This window comes from Delphinapterus leucas, chromosome 13, assembly GCF_059928025.1.
Source record: "Delphinapterus leucas isolate spDelLeu-1000000601 "Yukka" chromosome 13, BTC_Dleu_Yukka2, whole genome shotgun sequence".
Classification (NCBI taxonomy): domain Eukaryota; kingdom Metazoa; phylum Chordata; class Mammalia; order Artiodactyla; family Monodontidae; genus Delphinapterus; species Delphinapterus leucas.
In genome coordinates, this window is record NC_143141.1 from 47,425,620 (window position 1) to 47,444,659 (window position 19,040).

The 19,040-nt window shown below is 38.6% G+C and overlaps 1 protein-coding gene across 3 annotated transcripts in view; it reads right to left on the reverse strand.

Annotated features, from left to right (window-relative positions):
• Window positions 1–6,919: 6,919 nt before the first annotated feature.
• The window catches only part of CCDC85A (coiled-coil domain containing 85A), a 204,531-nt gene continuing 192,410 nt past the window's right edge, over window positions 6,920–19,040 (reverse strand). For 2 of the 3 annotated variants that reach the window (XM_022597161.3, XM_022597162.3), the window contains one exon: window positions 6,923–8,813. In XM_022597161.3, coding sequence (XP_022452869.1) covers window positions 8,724–8,813 — 90 coding nt within the window. In that variant the 3' untranslated portion in view covers window positions 6,923–8,723. Of the gene's footprint in view, window positions 8,814–19,040 lie in introns of all 3 variants that reach the window. The other variant, XM_022597156.3, reaches the window with a different exon arrangement.

Below are 19,040 nucleotides of genomic sequence, written 5' to 3' on the forward strand. Positions count from 1 at the left end.
CAGTATTCCTAGCACCACTTGTTGAATCAACTGTCTTTTCTGCATTGTTTTCTGCATTATTCTGGCCTCTTTTGTCATAGGTTAATTGACTGTGTGTGGGGGGGTTTATTTCTGAGCTGTCTATTCTGGTCCATTGATCTATATGTCTTTTTTTATGCCAGTACCATGCTGTTTTGATTACTGTAGCTTTGTTGTCTGATGTCTGGAATGGTTATAACTCCAGATTTCTTCTTTTCTCTCAAGATTGCTTTGGAAATTTGAGGTCTTTTGTGGTTCTGTATGAATTTAAACATTATTTGTTGTGGTTCTGTGAAAAATGTCAAGGGTATTTTGATAGGGATTGCACTAAATCTATAGATTGCTTTCAGTAGTATGGCCATTTTAACAATATTAATTCTTCCAATCCAAGAGCATAGGGTATCTTTCCATTTCTTTGTATCATCTTCAATTTCCTTCCTCAGTGTTTTATAGTTTTCAGAGTATAGGTATTTCACTTCCATGGTTAAGTTTACTCCTAGGTATTTTATTCTTTTTGATGTGTTTTAAAAAGGATTTTTTTTTTTACTTTCTGATAATTTATTACTAGTGTATAAAAACACAGCAGATTTCTGTATATTAATCTTGTATCCTGCACCCTTGCTGAATTCATTTATTAGTTCTAATAGATTTTTGTTAGAGACTTTAGAGTTCTCCATATAAAGTATTATGTCAACTACAAATACTGACAGTTCTACCTCTTCCTTTCCAATTTGGATAACTTTTATTTCTATTGCTGTGACTAAAACTTCTTTTACTATGTTTAATGAAGTGGTGAGAGTAGAAATCCTTGTCTTGTTTCTAAATATAGCAGGAATATTTTAAGCTTTTTCACTTTTAAGTATGATGTTGGCTGTGGGTTTCTCAAAAATGGCCTTTATATGTTGAGATTTGTTCCCTCTCTACCTACCTTGGTGAGAGTTTTTATCATGAATAGATGTTGAATTTTGTCAAATGCTTTTTCTGCATCTATTGAGATGATCAGGTGGTTTTTGTCTTTCCTTTTGTTAATGTGGTGTATCACATTGATTTGCCTTATGGGGATTCCCTTGGATATGACTTTTTCTCTTGCTGCTTTTAGAATTCTCTTTCTATCTTTAACTTTTGCCATTTTAATTATGTCTTGGTATAGGTCTATTTGGGTTCATCTTGATTTGGGACCTCTGTGCTTCCTATACCCAGATATTTTTTTCCTTCTTTAGGTTGGAGAAGTTTTCAGCCATAATTTCTTCAATCAGTTTTTCAGAACCCTTCTTTCTTTCTTTTCCTTCTGGAACCCCTATAATGCAAATGTTGGCACATTTGATGTTATACCAGAGATCTCATATGTTGTACTCATATTGTTTCATTTGTTTGTCTGCTGTTCTGATTGGATGATTTCCATTATTATTCTATCTTCCAGATCACTTATGCATTCTTCTGTGTCATTTAGTATGCTATTCATTGTTCCTGGTATGCTTTTTATCTCACACATTGAATTATCTATTCTTGTTTGCTGCTTCTTTATAATTTCTAGTTCCTCATGAAAATAATCTGTGTTTAGATCAACCTTCTTCCCTAATTCAGTTAGCTGTATTATTACCAGTATTTTGAATTATCTGTTTGGTAAATTGCCTATTTCTGTTTCATTATTTTTTCAGAGGTTTTCTCTTGCTCTTTCAATTAAGCTTAGTTCCTTTCCCTTTTCATTTTATTTAACTTTCTCTGTCTCTACGAATTTAGGTGAAATAGTTACCTACTTTGGTCTTGAAGGGGTGTTCTTATGTGGGAGTGTACCTATGTAAACTGCATGTGCTCAGTGCCTTGGTGATAGGGCTGAATTTGATGTGGATGCCAGTCATGTCTTTTCTCAGGGAGTGCTGGCAGCTATCACCTTGGTAGGGGGTGTGGCTGGTGATAGAAGAGCTAGAGTCTGAGAGGGGTGTGAGGCGGGACTTCCTTTCTGCTCAGTGGCCATCACTGCCCTGTCAGGGGTGTGGGTCTTCTCGCAAGTTGCTACAATAGAAGACCTGAGAGTTGGGCTCAAGCTAGCTCTGTTCGCTTTAATTGTGTGTTTTTCCTTCTCCCCACACTGGGACCTTTGCCCCAAAGGAGGGGAGTGCTGAAGCAAGGAGAGCTTGCGTGCTTTACAGAGGTCCAATGCTCTGCCTGTGTAGGCATCCGGGGCTCTGCTCATACAAAGCCCATGGTGGCATTTTTCCCCTGCTGTGGCCACCCTGGATCTAATGCTAGACTATGGCAGGGAGTGGGCAGGGCCAGAGCGTTCACTTGGCTTGGGCTAGGGACCTTTCTCTGCCATGCCGGGGGGCAAACCAGCACATGCACACTCCTCAGGAGTGGAGTCTAGACTTCTCCAGTCTATCTGTCCCAATGCTTTTCCAATTAGCCAAATGGGCTTGTCTCCTATACATAGGACCCCAGGACTGGGATACCCAGTCTGTGGCTCGACCCATTCACTACCCAGAGTGACTGTCTGCCTGTGCAATCTCCCTTTTCCTCTTGGTCCCCTCCAAGGGGCACAGATCCTGACCCAATGCTTCTCTTCCTATCCTACCCAAATACATGTGTATCTTTCTTGCAGCATTGTTGGTTTTTTTAAATTTTATTTATTTATTATTCATTTTTGTCCATGCCATGCAGTGTGTGGGATCTTAGTTCCCCGACCAGGGATCGAATCCATGCCCCCTGCCTTGGAAGCACAGAGTCTTAACCACTGAACCGCCAGGGAAGTCCCCTCAGCATTGGTTTTATAGGAGTCTTTCTGCCAGTTTCCAGTTAGTTTTCCATGGGAATTGTTCTACCTGCAGATATATTTTTGAGGTGTCTGTGGGGAGAAATAAGCTCCACATCATCCACCATCTTGATCTCCCTTCTTACTAATTTCTTTTTATTCGACTACATAAAGATAACATAGAACCTCTCTTTTGTGACAGTAGTTAGAGGAATCAGTTGTTTGAACACACTCCTTGTTCTTCCCAATACAACTAAGCCATCATCATAGAATATCCTGCAGTTTTCTACATCAGGAGACCAGATATTCAATTCATAACATTTAAAGTGTACAATATTAGTAAAAGAATCCCAAATCAAAAACAGTAAGGAAAATTTGAATCTCTCTGAGAGTTCAGAAGTAGGGTGGACTCCAGACAAGGTATAATCAAAGTTCAGCTCCCTTTCTCCCCAGTTCTCTTGGCCCTCCCCTTAACTGTATGCATGTTTTCTCCTCTGGATGACTTCTCAATAACAGCCAACATAGCTTTTTGCAACAGACAACTCTTCCTTATATATCCAACAAGAGGAAAAAAAGCCTCTCCCCTACCCACAAAATAAACTTTCTTCCCCAAGAATTTAGATGAGCCTTGTTAGGCCATGTTGCCACAGTTGGGCCATAGGAATGCTGTGTGCTGATTGGCTGAAGATTGGCTTCCTGAATCAATTACTAGCAAGTAGGATGAGATTACCAAGATGGACTTTGTGAGTCTAGGCCTTAAAATAATCAAGATTCAGCTATGGAGTTGGAAACGCTTCTCCTGATTCTCTTGGACAGTGTAGAAGAGCATTGTCTTTCTACACCAAAGGAGAACTGTCTTAGGAAAAAGAGAAAACTGAATCTTGGGTAGCCAATCAATGTGTTCAATATTGAGTGGTAGGGCTAGACTGAGCCTGGGGAATGGTGATGGTTATTAAAAAAAAAAAAAAGAAAGAAAAAGCCCCAGAGACTGTTATCTGGACTGTCAGAAACCCATTCATATCTAATCCAGATTTTTGCAAAGGGAAAACAGATTTTGTATAATGCTGTATTAAGCCCATCCAGCTTGGCCCACACCCAACAATGGCCCATAGAATCAAAGGCCAATTTTAGAGGCCTTTGTGCTTCTATAAAACACAAATGTGCTGCATTCCTGATTAGCATATGAATCTGTTGTTGCCATGGCAAGTATGATGTTGTATATCGTATGCTATCACTTTAGAACAGGATCTAGAAAACTAAAGGTCCTGGGATAGGAAATGAAAACCTTCTTGGTAATAAGACCAAATGGAATTATAACTTGGGCATCAAAACTCTGAGAAACATTTATGCAAAATGAGAGGATATTGCTTTTTAAAGAGATTCTTAAATTTCAGTTAAATGAGACTGTGCTTCACTTATGATTTATTCTTACTTCCAGATGGTTTTGAAGTACCTTTAACGTTTAAAATCATAAAATACAGCAGTTAGAAAACAACTAGGAAAGAGAAGGAAGGATCGATGAAGGAAATGGAAGACAGTGAGAGAAATGTTGGGTGATGTTTGGTTATATACTCATGTTAGTATTGAAATTTCGTATTAGCCTGCTGGGTTTATTCTACCACTTGCCTAAAGAAGCAGGTCAGGACGCTGGGTTTTGGAGATACTTCAGCCTCTCTAAATTAAGTGCAAAGGAGGTGGTGGGACAAACCTCTAGGCAGGGTGTATCAGTAGCTAAGGATCTGAGTACAGAGGGTCCCTTTTCCTCTGGGTGTTACCAATCCAAAGACTTTGCACTGTGTCTCTGATTCCGTCCTACTTACTACTCTCTATTCCAGCCTGTGAGTAATTATCTGTGTGTTCTATGTCTGACCCAGGGAGAGAAAGGTTATATGCAGGAGTAAAAACGTCTGGCTATTGTCAATTATCCCAGAATCTCCATGCAATGTGTGTATCAAACTCTTCCTTGTTTGAAACATCCTTGCAGCCACGCCTCCTTTTTAAACAATACCCTCCATCATGTACTTTGAATTATGGATCCATTCTTCAACAAGATACTGTTTGTCTCCCTTCTTTCAAGAATTCATCATAATTGCTGGTCCACAGAGTACAGTACTTTTTATGTTCTACTGGAATTATGAGTTTATTAAGTATCTTTTCGATCATTTTTAGGGTTCAAGGCAAGAGGGGAAAGCTGCAGCAGGTACTCATTCTGCCATTTTGAATTGAAAGTATTATGCCTACAGTGACATGAAAAACAAATTCAGAATTACATGGTTGTAGAAATTGTTTTTCAAACATACTGTTCCTGTATGAGAATCAGACACATGTCCTTTTTCTCCATTTCCAGAATCACAATATGTGATTGGTCATAGCAAGGCCTGTGGTAGGCTGATCATACGTAAAGAACAGAGCTTGAAAGTACGAATGTGCAGCTAGAATCTGTGTGGTAGATAAGAGTCCCTTCAGTGTTGTGGTTCCTTCCCTTAGCCTAATGGTATAAACTGCCACAGCTCACGGGTCTAGGCTCCTATGTCTTAAACGATCACCATTGTTTCTTGTGGACTGTCAAGATCATTGAACTTTGGAACTAGGAAGGCTACTAAGAACCTTACAGTAACTCAGCAAGATAGATGTTATCTCCACTCAGCGCATCAGGACACTGAGGCTCAATGAGAATAAGTCTCAAATGCACAGAGCTAATTATAGTCACATGCTGAACTTGCCGCCCCAAAGTCAGCCTCGCTAAGCCAAAGGCCTTTATTCAATGCTGCATGTAGTAAAGCATACTTTATATTGCTCCAGCTCAATATGCTGACGCAAACTTCTATTGTTTATTCCCACCAAAAATCTCTTAATCATATGAAGTTGTACCGTATGCTGTTTTGGTAATCCAAAGATGGACAAATATTGGCAATCTCATATGGTTCAATCTGATATATTGTCCTTTAATTGTGTAATGAGATGGAGAAATTTTTCTTTTAGAAGTCAATGTATGAATTCCTCATAGAAGTGTCTTGAGCTTGTTGGGAATTTACTTTGATAAGACAGCTTGAAGTAGGCAGACCCTTCCAAGAACGGGTGACAAGATTTCTAATGGAGAATCAGTTTGCACTTGAGGTGAAGCAGAATGAGGCAACAGGATGCTTACATAGAGTGAAAACTCTGGAAATGAGTGGAAGGCACTAGGAGACTTAGCACTTCCTCAAGATGAGGAAAATAGATGTCTGAGGCAACCTTATCTAGATCTCAGGACAAAGGAAGCTTCTGCTGGTATCCAAGATACTACGGTTCCATATTATTTCTTGAACAGTCAGCATCCTGAGTGAGGAACCAAAGTGTGTTTACTCATATGGTAGTGGTAGGCATTCATTAAAAGTTAACTGTCGAACAGTCATCCCAATTAGACTGTCCGCATTTTGCTGGATGTCACATATGATCTAAATTTTCTGTAGTGCCTTGAGCATGTGCTAGGAACTTACAAAGCGTTAATTTAAAAAGCTTAGATTCTGATAGACTGACAGTCAACTTCAAGGCTGGTAAAGATATGTAAATTAACCTTTGTTCCAGGGAAAATGAAATCATAAGCTAATAAACTGGTCATGTAACAGAAGGGTGCCACTCACTCTTATTGATAAACATATTGGGCAGTAGCAAGATTCAGGCCCTGGGCTGTCCATCTACTATGTCATTTAAAGTACAGACTAATGCTAAGTGTAGGGTGTGAGTGATTTCCAAGTTCTCTACCTGAGCGTGTGTGTGTTCTCTAATTTACGTCTTGGTCATATGTGTATATTATCTTTCCCCAATAATGTATAAGCTTCTTAAATTAAATACAGATGCCGAGTTTTCCATTTCTTTAATATTTTCTCTCTGATGTATTTTCTTGTGATTACTAATATTTTAATAATAAATAATTGAAGTTTAATCTTATTCTATATGAATTAGAAGAACAAGGGAAAGAGTTTATAACTAATTTTTAAATATTCTTAAATATTCTAAATTTTTAACTACATTATACTAGAAAATAATGAATTGAGGAATCTCAATATTAAATCCCTCATTAAGCGCATATTTAAACATGCCTTTGTCTTGTATTTAAGATAATGAATCATCTGTATTACTACATTACTGTCATCATACAGGAGTAATATGATATTTAGTGACTATTAAAAATCTCCATTTAGGAAAAACATTTTGAAGAAAAAAACCACTGAGATTAAATAATTTATTATCATTGCTAAGATGAACACATATACTTGATACTCAATTTTATGCAGAACTTTAAAAAAATAGTTTTAATACAGTATCAAAATTTACACAAGTATTTTGTCAAAAGACCAGTGTTCCTTGTATTAGCTTCTGCAGGCTCTACTGCAGGCACAGAAACTTGTTTTAAATGTCTTCAGAGTGTAGGAATACAACAATTTAAAGATGAAGGCTTTTCAAGAGAAGGTGTAAATATAGCAATTTTCTTTTATAGAGTAATAATATTCTTAAAATATATAACATTTTAAAAGAAAAGCTTAAATGGTAACCCAATTACAATAATTAGAGAATTCTATATAGCAAATTAATTCATAAATATTTTCTGAGACCAGAGGGGCTGCTTTTTCATCACAATAACATTCAAAAAAGTGTAACAATTCCTTCACCAATGACAATTAATACATGTGTAATGAGCCTGTTTAAAAACAAGAGCAACAACAGAATATCTGCTATGAATCGAATCTAAGTAATTTAGAAGAAAACTGGGAATTGTTGCATTCCTACCTTTATAATCTTAAACTACAATATAAAGTTAGCATTCGTTCACAGGCCTCTTGCACATTCATACAAGAAACTATCGTTGCATTTGGATAAACACAAAATACCTATCATAGCATTTCCAATACACACAGTCTATTTTATATATATATATATATATATATTATATATATATACACCAAAAATAAGGAAAGCAAAGCAAAGCTAGCACACCTCCTTTTCAAACCTCAAGCAATCTGAACAAGAGCTTTTAGCTTCAATAATGAAGGACATGCGTCAGTTTCATAAAATGTTAGATAACTGCTGTAGGCTAAGAAAGCTTTTTTCATAAATGCAGTGCAATATTTTAAAGTTTACAGAAAGTTTATTAAGTATAACAGCATGTCTAGAAATTAAATTGTAGAAATTAACATCTCACAGCTGGAAACACTTAGAAAAATTGTTTGCTTGTTCTTTAATTGAAACTGTTAATATTAACATTAATGAATACACTGAAGATGGAGGTTGATATGTTCCCAAGATGTGTCTTCATGAGCAATACATTAAGATGAAAAGAAAAGATATATTTACTTTGATCAATTAAAATAAATGGTACTCGCTGATAAGCACTTGACAAAGTCCTGCTACCCTCCTAGCCGGTAAGGAAAATTCTATGTGGTATTTTTAGCACCTCAAAAGTCAAAACGAAATCCCAGAAACCTAATCTTATCTTGCGTTCAAATCAATTATGCATCAGGAACTAGTATTTTATTAACTAAAATATAATAGGTGACCAACTCTCCAACTTGGGAAGCTGGAAACCACCTCTTATCTTGAACAATATGGTAGAACACTCCCACCATTATATGCAATGATTCAATTCTATCAAAACCACAGAGGCTCTACTGGACTCTTCCAATCATGCAGGTTTCCCAATTACAATTTTCCATCTGAAGAGTCAAAAACTTTTAGTTCTAATGAAAATATTGGTACCAAAATGGTGATTTTCAAAGCTACCTTGTTTGAGATTGACTGTCGTGAACATTGAAGTGAGAGACAAAATACAACTTCAGTTATACTAAAGATTTTAGAGGGAAAATATGTGCAATGTACAATCACTCCATGTTATTCCATGAGTCCAGGTTTGTGAAAATCCACTCTTTTCTTCTGTCTCTCTGGCAGTGGTGATGTCATGTTTGAAAGAGAGTCCTTCTCACATGGGTCCTTTGTACTGGTTTCCAGACAAATGCTGCCTAATTCCAGGACACGAACCTGCAGCATCTCCAAGTTTCCTCCATACAACCTTAAGAAGAAAAAAAAGTAAGCATCTTAATTGTCCTCTTCCACAAAGACATGTATATGTTTTTTTGTTCTAAGCGGGAATCTATGAGAGGGACAAAAAGGAATATAAGACAAGAGACAAAATATTCACATATTTTGTCAAACACAAACACAAAATGAAATGTGATACAAGTTTCTAAATCACAAGAACTGCTCAACAGATGGGACTACTACGCTTTGTTAGCAACCAGGGTCAGAATTAAAGAATGATGTGCCAGCTTACACTAGCTGTGAGAGTGGTCTTCAACTCTAGCTGCACACTGCACACTGGGAGTTACTCTCAAACAGGTATGGTCATCTATTTTTTGTTTTAAAAGCTTTCAACATGATTCTAATATCTAGCCAGAATTAAGAGCACATGAGCAAAATCATCCTGGTTCCTATATTATACCTCTAAAATAAGGGATACCAAAATGTTAAATAGCTAAGAACAAACACTCCTTCATTGTCCTCAGTGGTTTAAAGTCCTGAGGTGGTAGCATTAAGGGTCAGTGGTAGAGTTCCCTGGTTTCCCCTGCGAAATGGGGGCCTCAGTTATCGTAAATCTTAGCTACCCAATATGGTATCTCGGATTACCACAACAGAAAGCATACAGATGCAGGGAAAAGATAAGAATAAATTCAAGAGTCACTAAAATAGATACAATATGCTAAAAACTGGTCCATTTTAAAGGGACAGTAGCAAAAGGTGAGATTAATAAGTAATTGTTACTGAATTCAACAACGACATACCAATATACTAACATTACTTAGGAAGCACACACAGTAAGTCATAACCCTCTTAGAGTGTTTCACTATTAGGATTATGATCAGATTGATTAATTCCACAAAAATTTACATTGCTCTAACATGAATACAAACCCATTGGCTCATTAATTATTCATAGATTGTGTTTCTCTGTTTTCTCTTTTAAAAAGAGCAGATACTCCAGGGAAGCCAAGTACTATTCACAGTACTACATAAGAATATATAGGGTTCCGTCTACCTTCATTTCGAAGCCCATGTAACTATTAGTCTCTCTGTTTTAGCAGGCACAACTATGTGATGGAGATATTGTCATATTTGAAGGGAACCCTAGTATGGTCCTTAACTATTTGGAAAGGAATGATATAGAAATGGATGGCTCAAATTGTACCCAAGGGAGCTAGGAAAGTGTCATTTCTCAGTACACTGACTGAAGAGGCACAAATTCGGAATCAGGAAGCCAAGGAGTGCTATGGACTTTGCCTTTCTAGCCCTTAAATGGTATACATAATTACATCTACCCAGAACGCTTGGATGTCTTGGTTAGAAGCAGAGGATAGAGCCAAATGATCAGGGACGTAAGGCAGTAGATGATTACAACTCAAAAGTGCAACCCCTCTTCAAGTATTCAAATGTAGAATGCAATGGGCCTTAACCCTGAAATTACTATGTGGTGAAAGGAAACTCAGAGAAGGCAGAACTCTGAAATAAGCCAAGGATACAGAATATTAAGGCAGACACAGAGTAGTGACTCATTAACTGAAAGCAGAACAGGTGGGTATCTGAGATGACCAGTCAAGTATTTCAGATGTTCTCAGGGAATTGACAAGAGCCAAACAGACAAACCTAAGATAACTAAGATAAAACCATTACTACAAGATAGATTGACTATTTCTTAGAGGGCAGTGTATGTTTGGGGTATAGCTTGGGAAGAGAATAAAAGCACTTGCTGCTGTGAAGAAGAGTCTTTCCATTGTATAGATGTTAACAACTTATCTCCAGAAAGAATACCAGAGACTGAGATAAAGCAAGTGCTGAGTCTTTTAACGGCTATCACATTCTGAGAAAGCTTTACATTTCTGAGACGTTACTGTAAAAGCACATAGTTCCTCTAATAGGTTTCATAATCTTATGTAAGTTATTTCTTACAAACTATGAAACTGTCTCACAATCTGTATTTTTCTTTAATCTCCAATATTTGCTATGTGTTTTTGATATATAACTTACCACGGTGACACAAATATTTTATTTTTTTACATCTTTATTGGAGTATAATTGCTTTACAATGGTGTGTTAGTTTCTGCTTTATAACAAAGTGAATCAGTCATACATATACATATGTCCCCATATCTCTTCCCTCTTGCGTCTCCCTCCCACCCTCCCTATCCCAGCCTTCTAGGTGGTCACAAAGCACCAAGCTGATCTCCCTGTGCTATGCGGCTGCTTCCCACTAGCTATCTATTTTACATTTGGTAGTGTATATATGTCCATGCCACTCTCTCACTTTGTCAGAGCTTAACCTTCCCTCTCCCCATATCCTAAAGTCCATTCTCTAGTATGTCCGTGTGTTTATTCCTGTCTTACCCCTAGGTTCTTCATGACATTTTTTCCCTTAAATTCCATATATATGTGTTAGCATACGGTATTTGTCTTTCTCTTTCTGACTTACTTCACTCTGTATGACAGACTCTAGGTCCATCCACCTCATTACAAATAGCTCAATTTCATTTCTTTTTATGGCTGAGTAATATTCCATTGTATATATGTGCCACATCTTAATCCATTCATCTGATGATGGACACTTAGGTTGTTTCCATCTCCTGGCTATTGTAAATAGAGCTGCAGTGAACATTTTGGTACATGACTCATTTTGAATTATGGTTTTCTTAGGGTATATGCCCAGTAGTGGAATTGCTGGGTCATATGGTAGTTCTATTTTTAGTTTTTTAAGGAACCTCCATACTGTTCTCCATAGTGGCTATTCACATTCCCACCAGCAGTGCAAGAGTGTTCCCTTTTCTCCACACCCTCTCCAGCATTTATCGTTTCTAGATGTTTTGATGATGGCCATTCTGACTGGTGTGAGATGATATCTCATTGTAGTTTTGAGTTGCACTGCTCTAATGATTAATGATGTTGAGCATTCTTTCATGTGTTTGTTGGCAGTCTGTATATCTTCTTTGGAGAAATGTCTATTTAGGTCTTCTGCCCATTTTTGGATTGGGTTGTTTGTTGTTTTGTTATTGAGCTGCATGAGCTGCTTGTAAATTTTGGAGATTAATCCTTTGTCAGTTGCTTCATTTGCAAATATGTTCTCCCATCCTGAGGGTTGTCTTTTGGTCTTGTTTATGGTTTCCTTTGCTGTGCAAAAGCTTTGAAGTTTCATTAGGTCCAATTGTTTATTTTTGTTTTTGTTTTCATTTCTCTAAGAGGTGGGTCAAAAAGGATCTTGCTGTGATTTATGTCATAGAGTGTTCTGCCTATGTTTTCCTCTAAGAGTTTGATAGTTTCTGGCCTTACATTTAGGTCTTTAATCCATTTTGAGCTTATTTTTGTGTATGGTGTTAGGGAGTGATCTAATCTCATACTTTTACATGTACCTGTCCAGTTTTCCCAGCACCACTTATTGAAGAGGCTGTCCTTTCTCCACTGTACATTCCTGCCACCTTTGTCAAGGTAAGGTGTCCATATGTGCGTGGGTTTACCTCTGGGCTTTCTATCCTGTTCCATTGATCTGTCTTTCTGTTTTTGTGCCAGTACCATACTGTCTTGATTATTGTAGCTTTGTAATATAGTATGAAGTCAGGGAGCCTGATTCCTCCAGCTCCGTTTTTTGTTCTCAAGATTGCTTTGGCTATTCGGGGTCTTTTGTGTTTCCATACAAATTGTGAAATTTCTTGTTCTACTTCTGTGAAAAATGCCAGTGGTAGTTTGATAGGGATTGCATTGAATCTGTAGATTGCTTTGGGTGTAGTACAGTCATTTTCACAATGTTGATTCTTCCAATCCAAGAACATGGTATATCTCTCCATCTATTTGTATCATCTTTAATTTCTTTCATCAGTGTCTTATAATTTTCTGCATACAGGTCTCTTGTCTCCTTAGGTAGGTTTATTCCTAGATATTTTTGGTTGCAATGGTAAATGGGAGTGTTTTCTTGATTTCACTTTCAGATTTTTCATCATTGGTGTATAGGAATGCCAGAGATTTCTGTGCATTAATTTTGTATCCTGCTACTTTACCAAATTCATTGATTAGCTCTAGTAGTTTTCTGGTAGCATCTTTAGGATTCTCTATGTATAGTATCATGTCATCTGCAAACAGTGACAGCTTTACTTCTTTTCCAATTTGGATTCCTTTTATTTCCTTTTCTTCTCTGATTGCTGTGGTTAAAACTTCCAAAACTATGTTGAATAAGAGTGGTGAGAGTGGGCAACCTTGTCTTGTTCCTGATCTTAGAGGAAATGGTTTCAGTTTTTCACCATTGAGGATGATGTTGGCTGTGGGTTTGTCATACATGGCCTTTATTATGTTGAGGAAAGTTCCCTCTATGCCTACTTTCTGCAGGGTTTTTATCATAAATGGGTGGGTGTTGAATTTTGTCGAAAGATTTCACTGCATTCATTGAGAGAATCATATGGTTTTTCTCCTTCAATTTGTTAACATGGTGTATCACATTGATTCATTTGTGTATATTGAAGAATCCTTGCATTCCTGGAATAAACCCCACTTGATCATGGTGTATGATCCTTTTAATGTGCTGTTGGATTCTGTTTGCTAGTATTTTGTTGAGGATTCTTGCATCCATGTTCATCAGTGATATTGGCCTGTAGTTTTCTTTCTTTGTGACATCCTTGTCTGGTTTTGGTATCAAGGTGATGGTGGCCTCGTAGAATGAGTTTGGGAGTGTTCCTCCCTCTGCTATATTTTGGAAGAGTTTGAGAAGGATAGGTGTTAGCTCTTCTCTAAATGTTTGATAGAATTTGCCTGTGAAGCTATCTGGTCCTGGGCTTTTGTTTGTTGGAAGATTTTAAATCACAGTTTCAATTTCAGTGCTTGTGATTGGTCTGTTCATATTTTCTATTTCTTCCTGATTCAGTCTCGGCAGGTTGTGCATTTCTAAGAATTTGTCCATTTCTTCCAGGTTGTCCATTTTATTGCCATAGAGTTGCTTGTAGTAATCTCTCATGACCTTTTGTATTTCTGCAGTATCAGTTGTTACTTCTCCTTTTTCATTTCTAATTCTATTGATATGAGTCTTCTCCCTTTTTTTCTTGATGAGTCTGGCTAATGGTTTATAATTTTGTTTATCTTCTCAAAGAACCAGCTTTTAGTTTTACTGATCTTTGCTATCGTTTCCTTCATTTCTTTTTCATTTATTTCTGATCTGATCTTTATGATTTCTTTCCTTCTGTTAACTTTGGGGTTGTTTTGTTCTTCTTTCTCTAATTGCTTTAGGTGCAAAGTTAGGTTGTTTATTCGAGATGTTTCCTGTTTCTTAAGGTAGTATTGTATTGCTTGAAACTTCCCTCTTAGAACTGCTTTTGCTGCATCCCATAGGTTTTGGGTTGTCGTGTCTCCATTGTCATTTGTTTCCAGGTATTTTTTAATTTCCTCATTGATTTCTTCAGTGATCACTTCAGTATTAAGTAGTGTATTGTTTAGCCTCCATGTGTTTGTATTTTTTACAGATCTTTTCCTGTAATTGATATCTAGTCTCATAGTGTTGTGGTCGGAAAAGATACATGATACAATTTCAGTTTTCTTAAATTTACCAAGGCTTGATTTGTGACCCAAGATATGATCTATCCTGGAGAATGTTCCATGAGCACTTGAGAAAATGTATATTCTGTTGTTTTTGGATGGAATGTCCTATAAATATCAATTAAGTCCATCTTGTTTAATGTATCATTTAAAACTTGTGTTTCCTTATTTATTTTTATTTTCATTTTGGATGATGTGTCCGTTGGTGAAAGTGGGGTGTTAAAGTCCCCTACTATGAATGTGTTCCTGTCGCTTTCCCCTTTTATGGCTGTTAGTATTTGCCTTATGTATTGAGGTGCTCCTATGGTGGGTACATAAATATTTACAATTGTTTTATCTTCTTCTTGGATCGATCCCTTGATCATTATGTAGTGTCCTTCTTTGTCTCTTCTAATAGTCTTCATTTTAAAGTCTATCTTTGTCTGATATGAGAATTGCTACTCCAGCTTTCGTTTTCCATTTGCATGGAATATCTTTTTCCATCCCCTCACTTTCAGTCTCTTTCAGTCTGTATGTGGCTCTAGGACTGAAGTGGGTCTCTTGTAGACAGCATATAAATGGGTCTTGTTTTTGTATCCATTCAGCCAATCTGTGTCTTTTGGTGGGAGCATTTAGACCATTTGCATTTAAGGTAATTATTGATATGTATGTTCCTATTACCATTTTCTTAATTGTTTTGGGTCTGTTATTGTAGGTCTTTTTCTTCTCTTGTGTTTCTTGCCTAGAGAAGTTCCTTTAGCATTTGTTGTAAAGCTGGTTTGTTGGTGCTGAACTCTCTTAGCTTTTGCTTGTCTGTAAACGTTTTAATTGCTCCATCAAATCTGAATGAGATCCTTGCTGGGTAGAGTAATCTTGGTTGCAGGTTTTTCTCCTTCATCACTTTAAATATGTCCTGCCAGCCCCTTCTGGCTTGCAGAGTTTCTGCTGAAAGATCAGCTGTTAACCTTATGACGATTCCCTTGTGTGTTATTTGTTGTTTTTCCCTTGCTGCTTTTAATATGTTTTCTTTGTATTTAATTTTTGACAGTTTGATTAACATGTGTCTTGGCGTGTTTCTCCTTGGATGTATCCTGTATGGGACTCTCTGTGCTTCCTGGACTTGATTAACTATTTCCTTTCCCATATTAGGGAAGTTTTCAACTATAATCTCTTCAAATATTTTCTCAGTCCCTTTCTTTTTCTCTTCTTCTTCTTCTGGAACCCCTATAATTCGAATGTTGGTGCATTTAATGTTGTCCCAGAGGTCTCTGAGACTGTCCTCAGTTCTTTTCATTCTTTATTCTGCTCTGCAGTAGTTATTTCCACTATTTTATCTTCCAGGTCACTTATCTGTTCTTCTGCCTCAGTTATTCTGCTATTGATCCCATCTAGAGTATTTTTAATTTCATTTATTGTGTTGTTCATCATTGCTTGTTTCATCTTTAGTTCTTCTAGGTCCTTGTTAAATGTTTCTTGTGTTTTCTCTATTCTGTTTTCAAGATTTTGGATCATCTTTACTATCATTATTCTGAATTCTTTTTCAGATAGACTGTCTGAGTGGGGTTTTATCTTGCTCCTTCATCTGCTGTGTGTTTTTCTGTCTTCTCATTTTGCTTAGCTTACTGTGTTTGGGGTCTCCTTTTTGCAGGCTGCATGTTCATAGTTCCCGTTGTTTTTGGTGTCTGTCCCCAGTGGCTAAGGTTGGTTCAGTGGGTTGTGTAGGCTTCCTGGTGGAGGGGACTAATGCCTGTGTTCTGGTGGGTGAGGCTGGATCTTGTCTTTCCTTGGGCAGGTCCACGTCTGGTGGTGTGTTTTGGGGTGTCTGTGGACTTCTTATGATTTTAGGCAGCCTCTCTGCTAATGGGTGGGGTTGTGTTCCTGTCTTGCTAGTTGTTTGGCATAGGATGTCCAGCACTGTAGCTTGCTGGTCGTTGAGTGAAGCTGGGTGCTGGTGTTGAGATGGAGATCTCTGGGAGATTTTCGCTGTTTGGTATTATGTGGAGCTGGGAGGTCTCTTGTAGACCAGAGTCCTGAAGTTGGCTCTCCCACCTCCGAGGCCCAGCACTGACTCCTGGCTGCAGCACCAAGAGCCTTTCATCCACACGGCTCAGAATAAAAGGGAGAAAAAGTAGAAAGAAAGAAAGGAAGGAAGGAAAGAAAGGAAGAAAGAATATAAAATAAATTTATTAAAATAAATAATTATTAAGATAATTTTTTTAAAAAAATGAAAAAAAACAAAACCAAAAATAAACAGACGGATAGAACCCTAGGACAAATGGTGGAAGCAAAGCTATACAGACAAAATCTCACACAGAAGCATACACATACACAGTCACAAAAAGAGGAAAAGGGGAGAAAATCATATAAATCTTGCTCTCAAAGTCCACCTCCTCAATTTGGGATGATTCCACAGATGCAGGTACATCAAGTTGATTGTGGAGCTTTAATCTGCTGCTTCAGAGGCTGCTGGGAGGGATTTTCCTTTCTCTTCTTTGTTCTCACAGCTCCCGGGGCTCAGCTTTGGATTTGGCCCTGCCTCTGCGTGTAGGTTGCCGGAGGGCGTCTGTTATTTGCTCAGACAGGACGGGGTTAAAGGAGCAGCTGCTTCGGGGACTGCGGCTCACTCAGGCCAGGGGGAGGGAGGGGTACGGAGTGCAGGGCAAGCCTGTGGCAGCAGAGGGCAGCGTGACGTTGCACCAGCCTGAGGTGTGCTGTGTGTTCTCCTGGGAAAGTTGTCCCTGGAACCTGGGACCCTGGCAGTGGCGGGCTGCACAGGCTCCCTGGAAGGGGGGGTGCTGTGCTCACACACAGGCTTCTTGACGGCAGTAGCAGCCTTAGCGTCTCCTGCCCGTCTCTGGGGTCCGCGCTGATAGCCCTGGCTTGCACCCGTCTCTGGAGCTCCTTTAAGCAGCGCTCTTAATCCCCTCTCCTCGTGCACCAGAAAACAAAGAGGGAAGAAAGGAGGTCCAGAATTTTCCCCGGACTCCCTCCTGGCTAGCTGTGGTGCACTAACCCCTTCAGGCTGTGTTCATGCCGCCAACACCAGTCCTCTCCCAGAGCTCCGACCGAAGCCCGAGCCTCAGCTCCCAGCCCTGCCTGCCCTAGCGGGGGAGCAGACAAGCCTATCGGGGCTGGTGAGTGCCGGTCGGCACTGATCCTCTGTGCGGGAATTTCTCCTCTTTGCTCGCCGCACCCCTGTGGCTGTGCACTCCTCCGCGGCTCCGAAGCTTTCCCCCTCCGCCACCCGCGGTCTCCGCCCAGGAAGGGCTTCCTAGTGTGTGGAAACCTTGCCTCCTTCACAGCTCCCTCCCACTGGTACAGGTCCCGTCCCTATTCTTTGGTCCTCTGTTTATTCTTTATTCTTTTGCCCTGCCCAGGTATGTGGGGAGTTTCTTGCCTTTTGGGAGGTCTGAGGCCTTCTGCCAGCGTTCAGTAGGTGTTCTGTAGGAGTTGTTCCACGTGTAGATGTATTTCTGGAGTATCTGTGGGGAGGAAGGTGATCTCTGCGTCTTACTCTTCCACCTTCTTCCCCTCGTCTTGACACAAATATTTTAAATCAACAATTTTTTCTCTTAGCTTTTAAATAGTTTCCAAACATAAGAGTGCTAATAATCAGATTTGAACTACATTTTTTTCTCAAATTTCGGTGATAAAAGATGCCCTAGAAAACTTCTGAAGGTACATGAAGAGGACAATGAAGGATTTTTTGGAAATACAGGCGAGCAAAAATCATTGCAGAACTAATCAAGATCCAATTCATTAGTGGGTCGCTTCTACGACTCAGAAATAACTTTTCTAATATCTAAAAATCTTTCCTCAAAAAACAGTCCTGTTTCTTTACAGAAGTTCTGCCATTAAGCACAATGGACATGGCCTCCTCTGCAAGCTATTGGGTTGGCCAAAAAGTTCATTCTGGTTTTTTCTGACCGGATGTTACAGAAAAACCCAAACGAAATTTTCGGGGCGCCCAATACGTTGATTTTCATTATTGAGGAAAGAAAATGGCAGTGCCTGGATTAACTAACTACACTTGGCAAAGTGGAAAGGGCTGGTCCTCAGAGAAAATCTGGGTATACATCTGACTTCATTGTTCATTAGAGAACAATTTGGGCAAGTAACTTAGTTTCGGAATCTTAGTTTCTTCAAATATGAAATGCAAGTATGGGGTTCTTACTGAGCAGTTCCTAACCCAACTGCCCATGATCTGGGGTGAAACCCAGACCTCTGAATTATGAAGGAGCCTCATATGACTCTTTGAGAACCACTGGAGGTGTGACCTTCTATGGTCCCTTCTAGTTTTACAATTCCTCATGTCTGAACTTTAAAATTTATCTGAGGGAAATGTTCAAATTGAAAACCTTAAGGACAGGCAAAAAGCTACAGAAGATGAACAGTGATGCATTTAGGAAATTATGACATCTAGAACCAACGACCTTTTGAAAACAGACAAAAACAGATATGTAGGAAAGAAAAACAGCCACAACACAAGCAAGCAGGAGCCTATATGTGCTGGGGCAAGAGTGTTAAAATGCCCATGGGACCTAATTTAACATTCACTGGATTCCAGGAACACCTTAGGGAGGTACATAAATGAGATATCTGGTCCTAATAGCCTAAAGCTGAAGGGTGTTTCCAAACAATTTTGATACCCTAATGAACAAAGACTATAGGGATAAAGTACAGTATAAAGCCAATTCAAATCA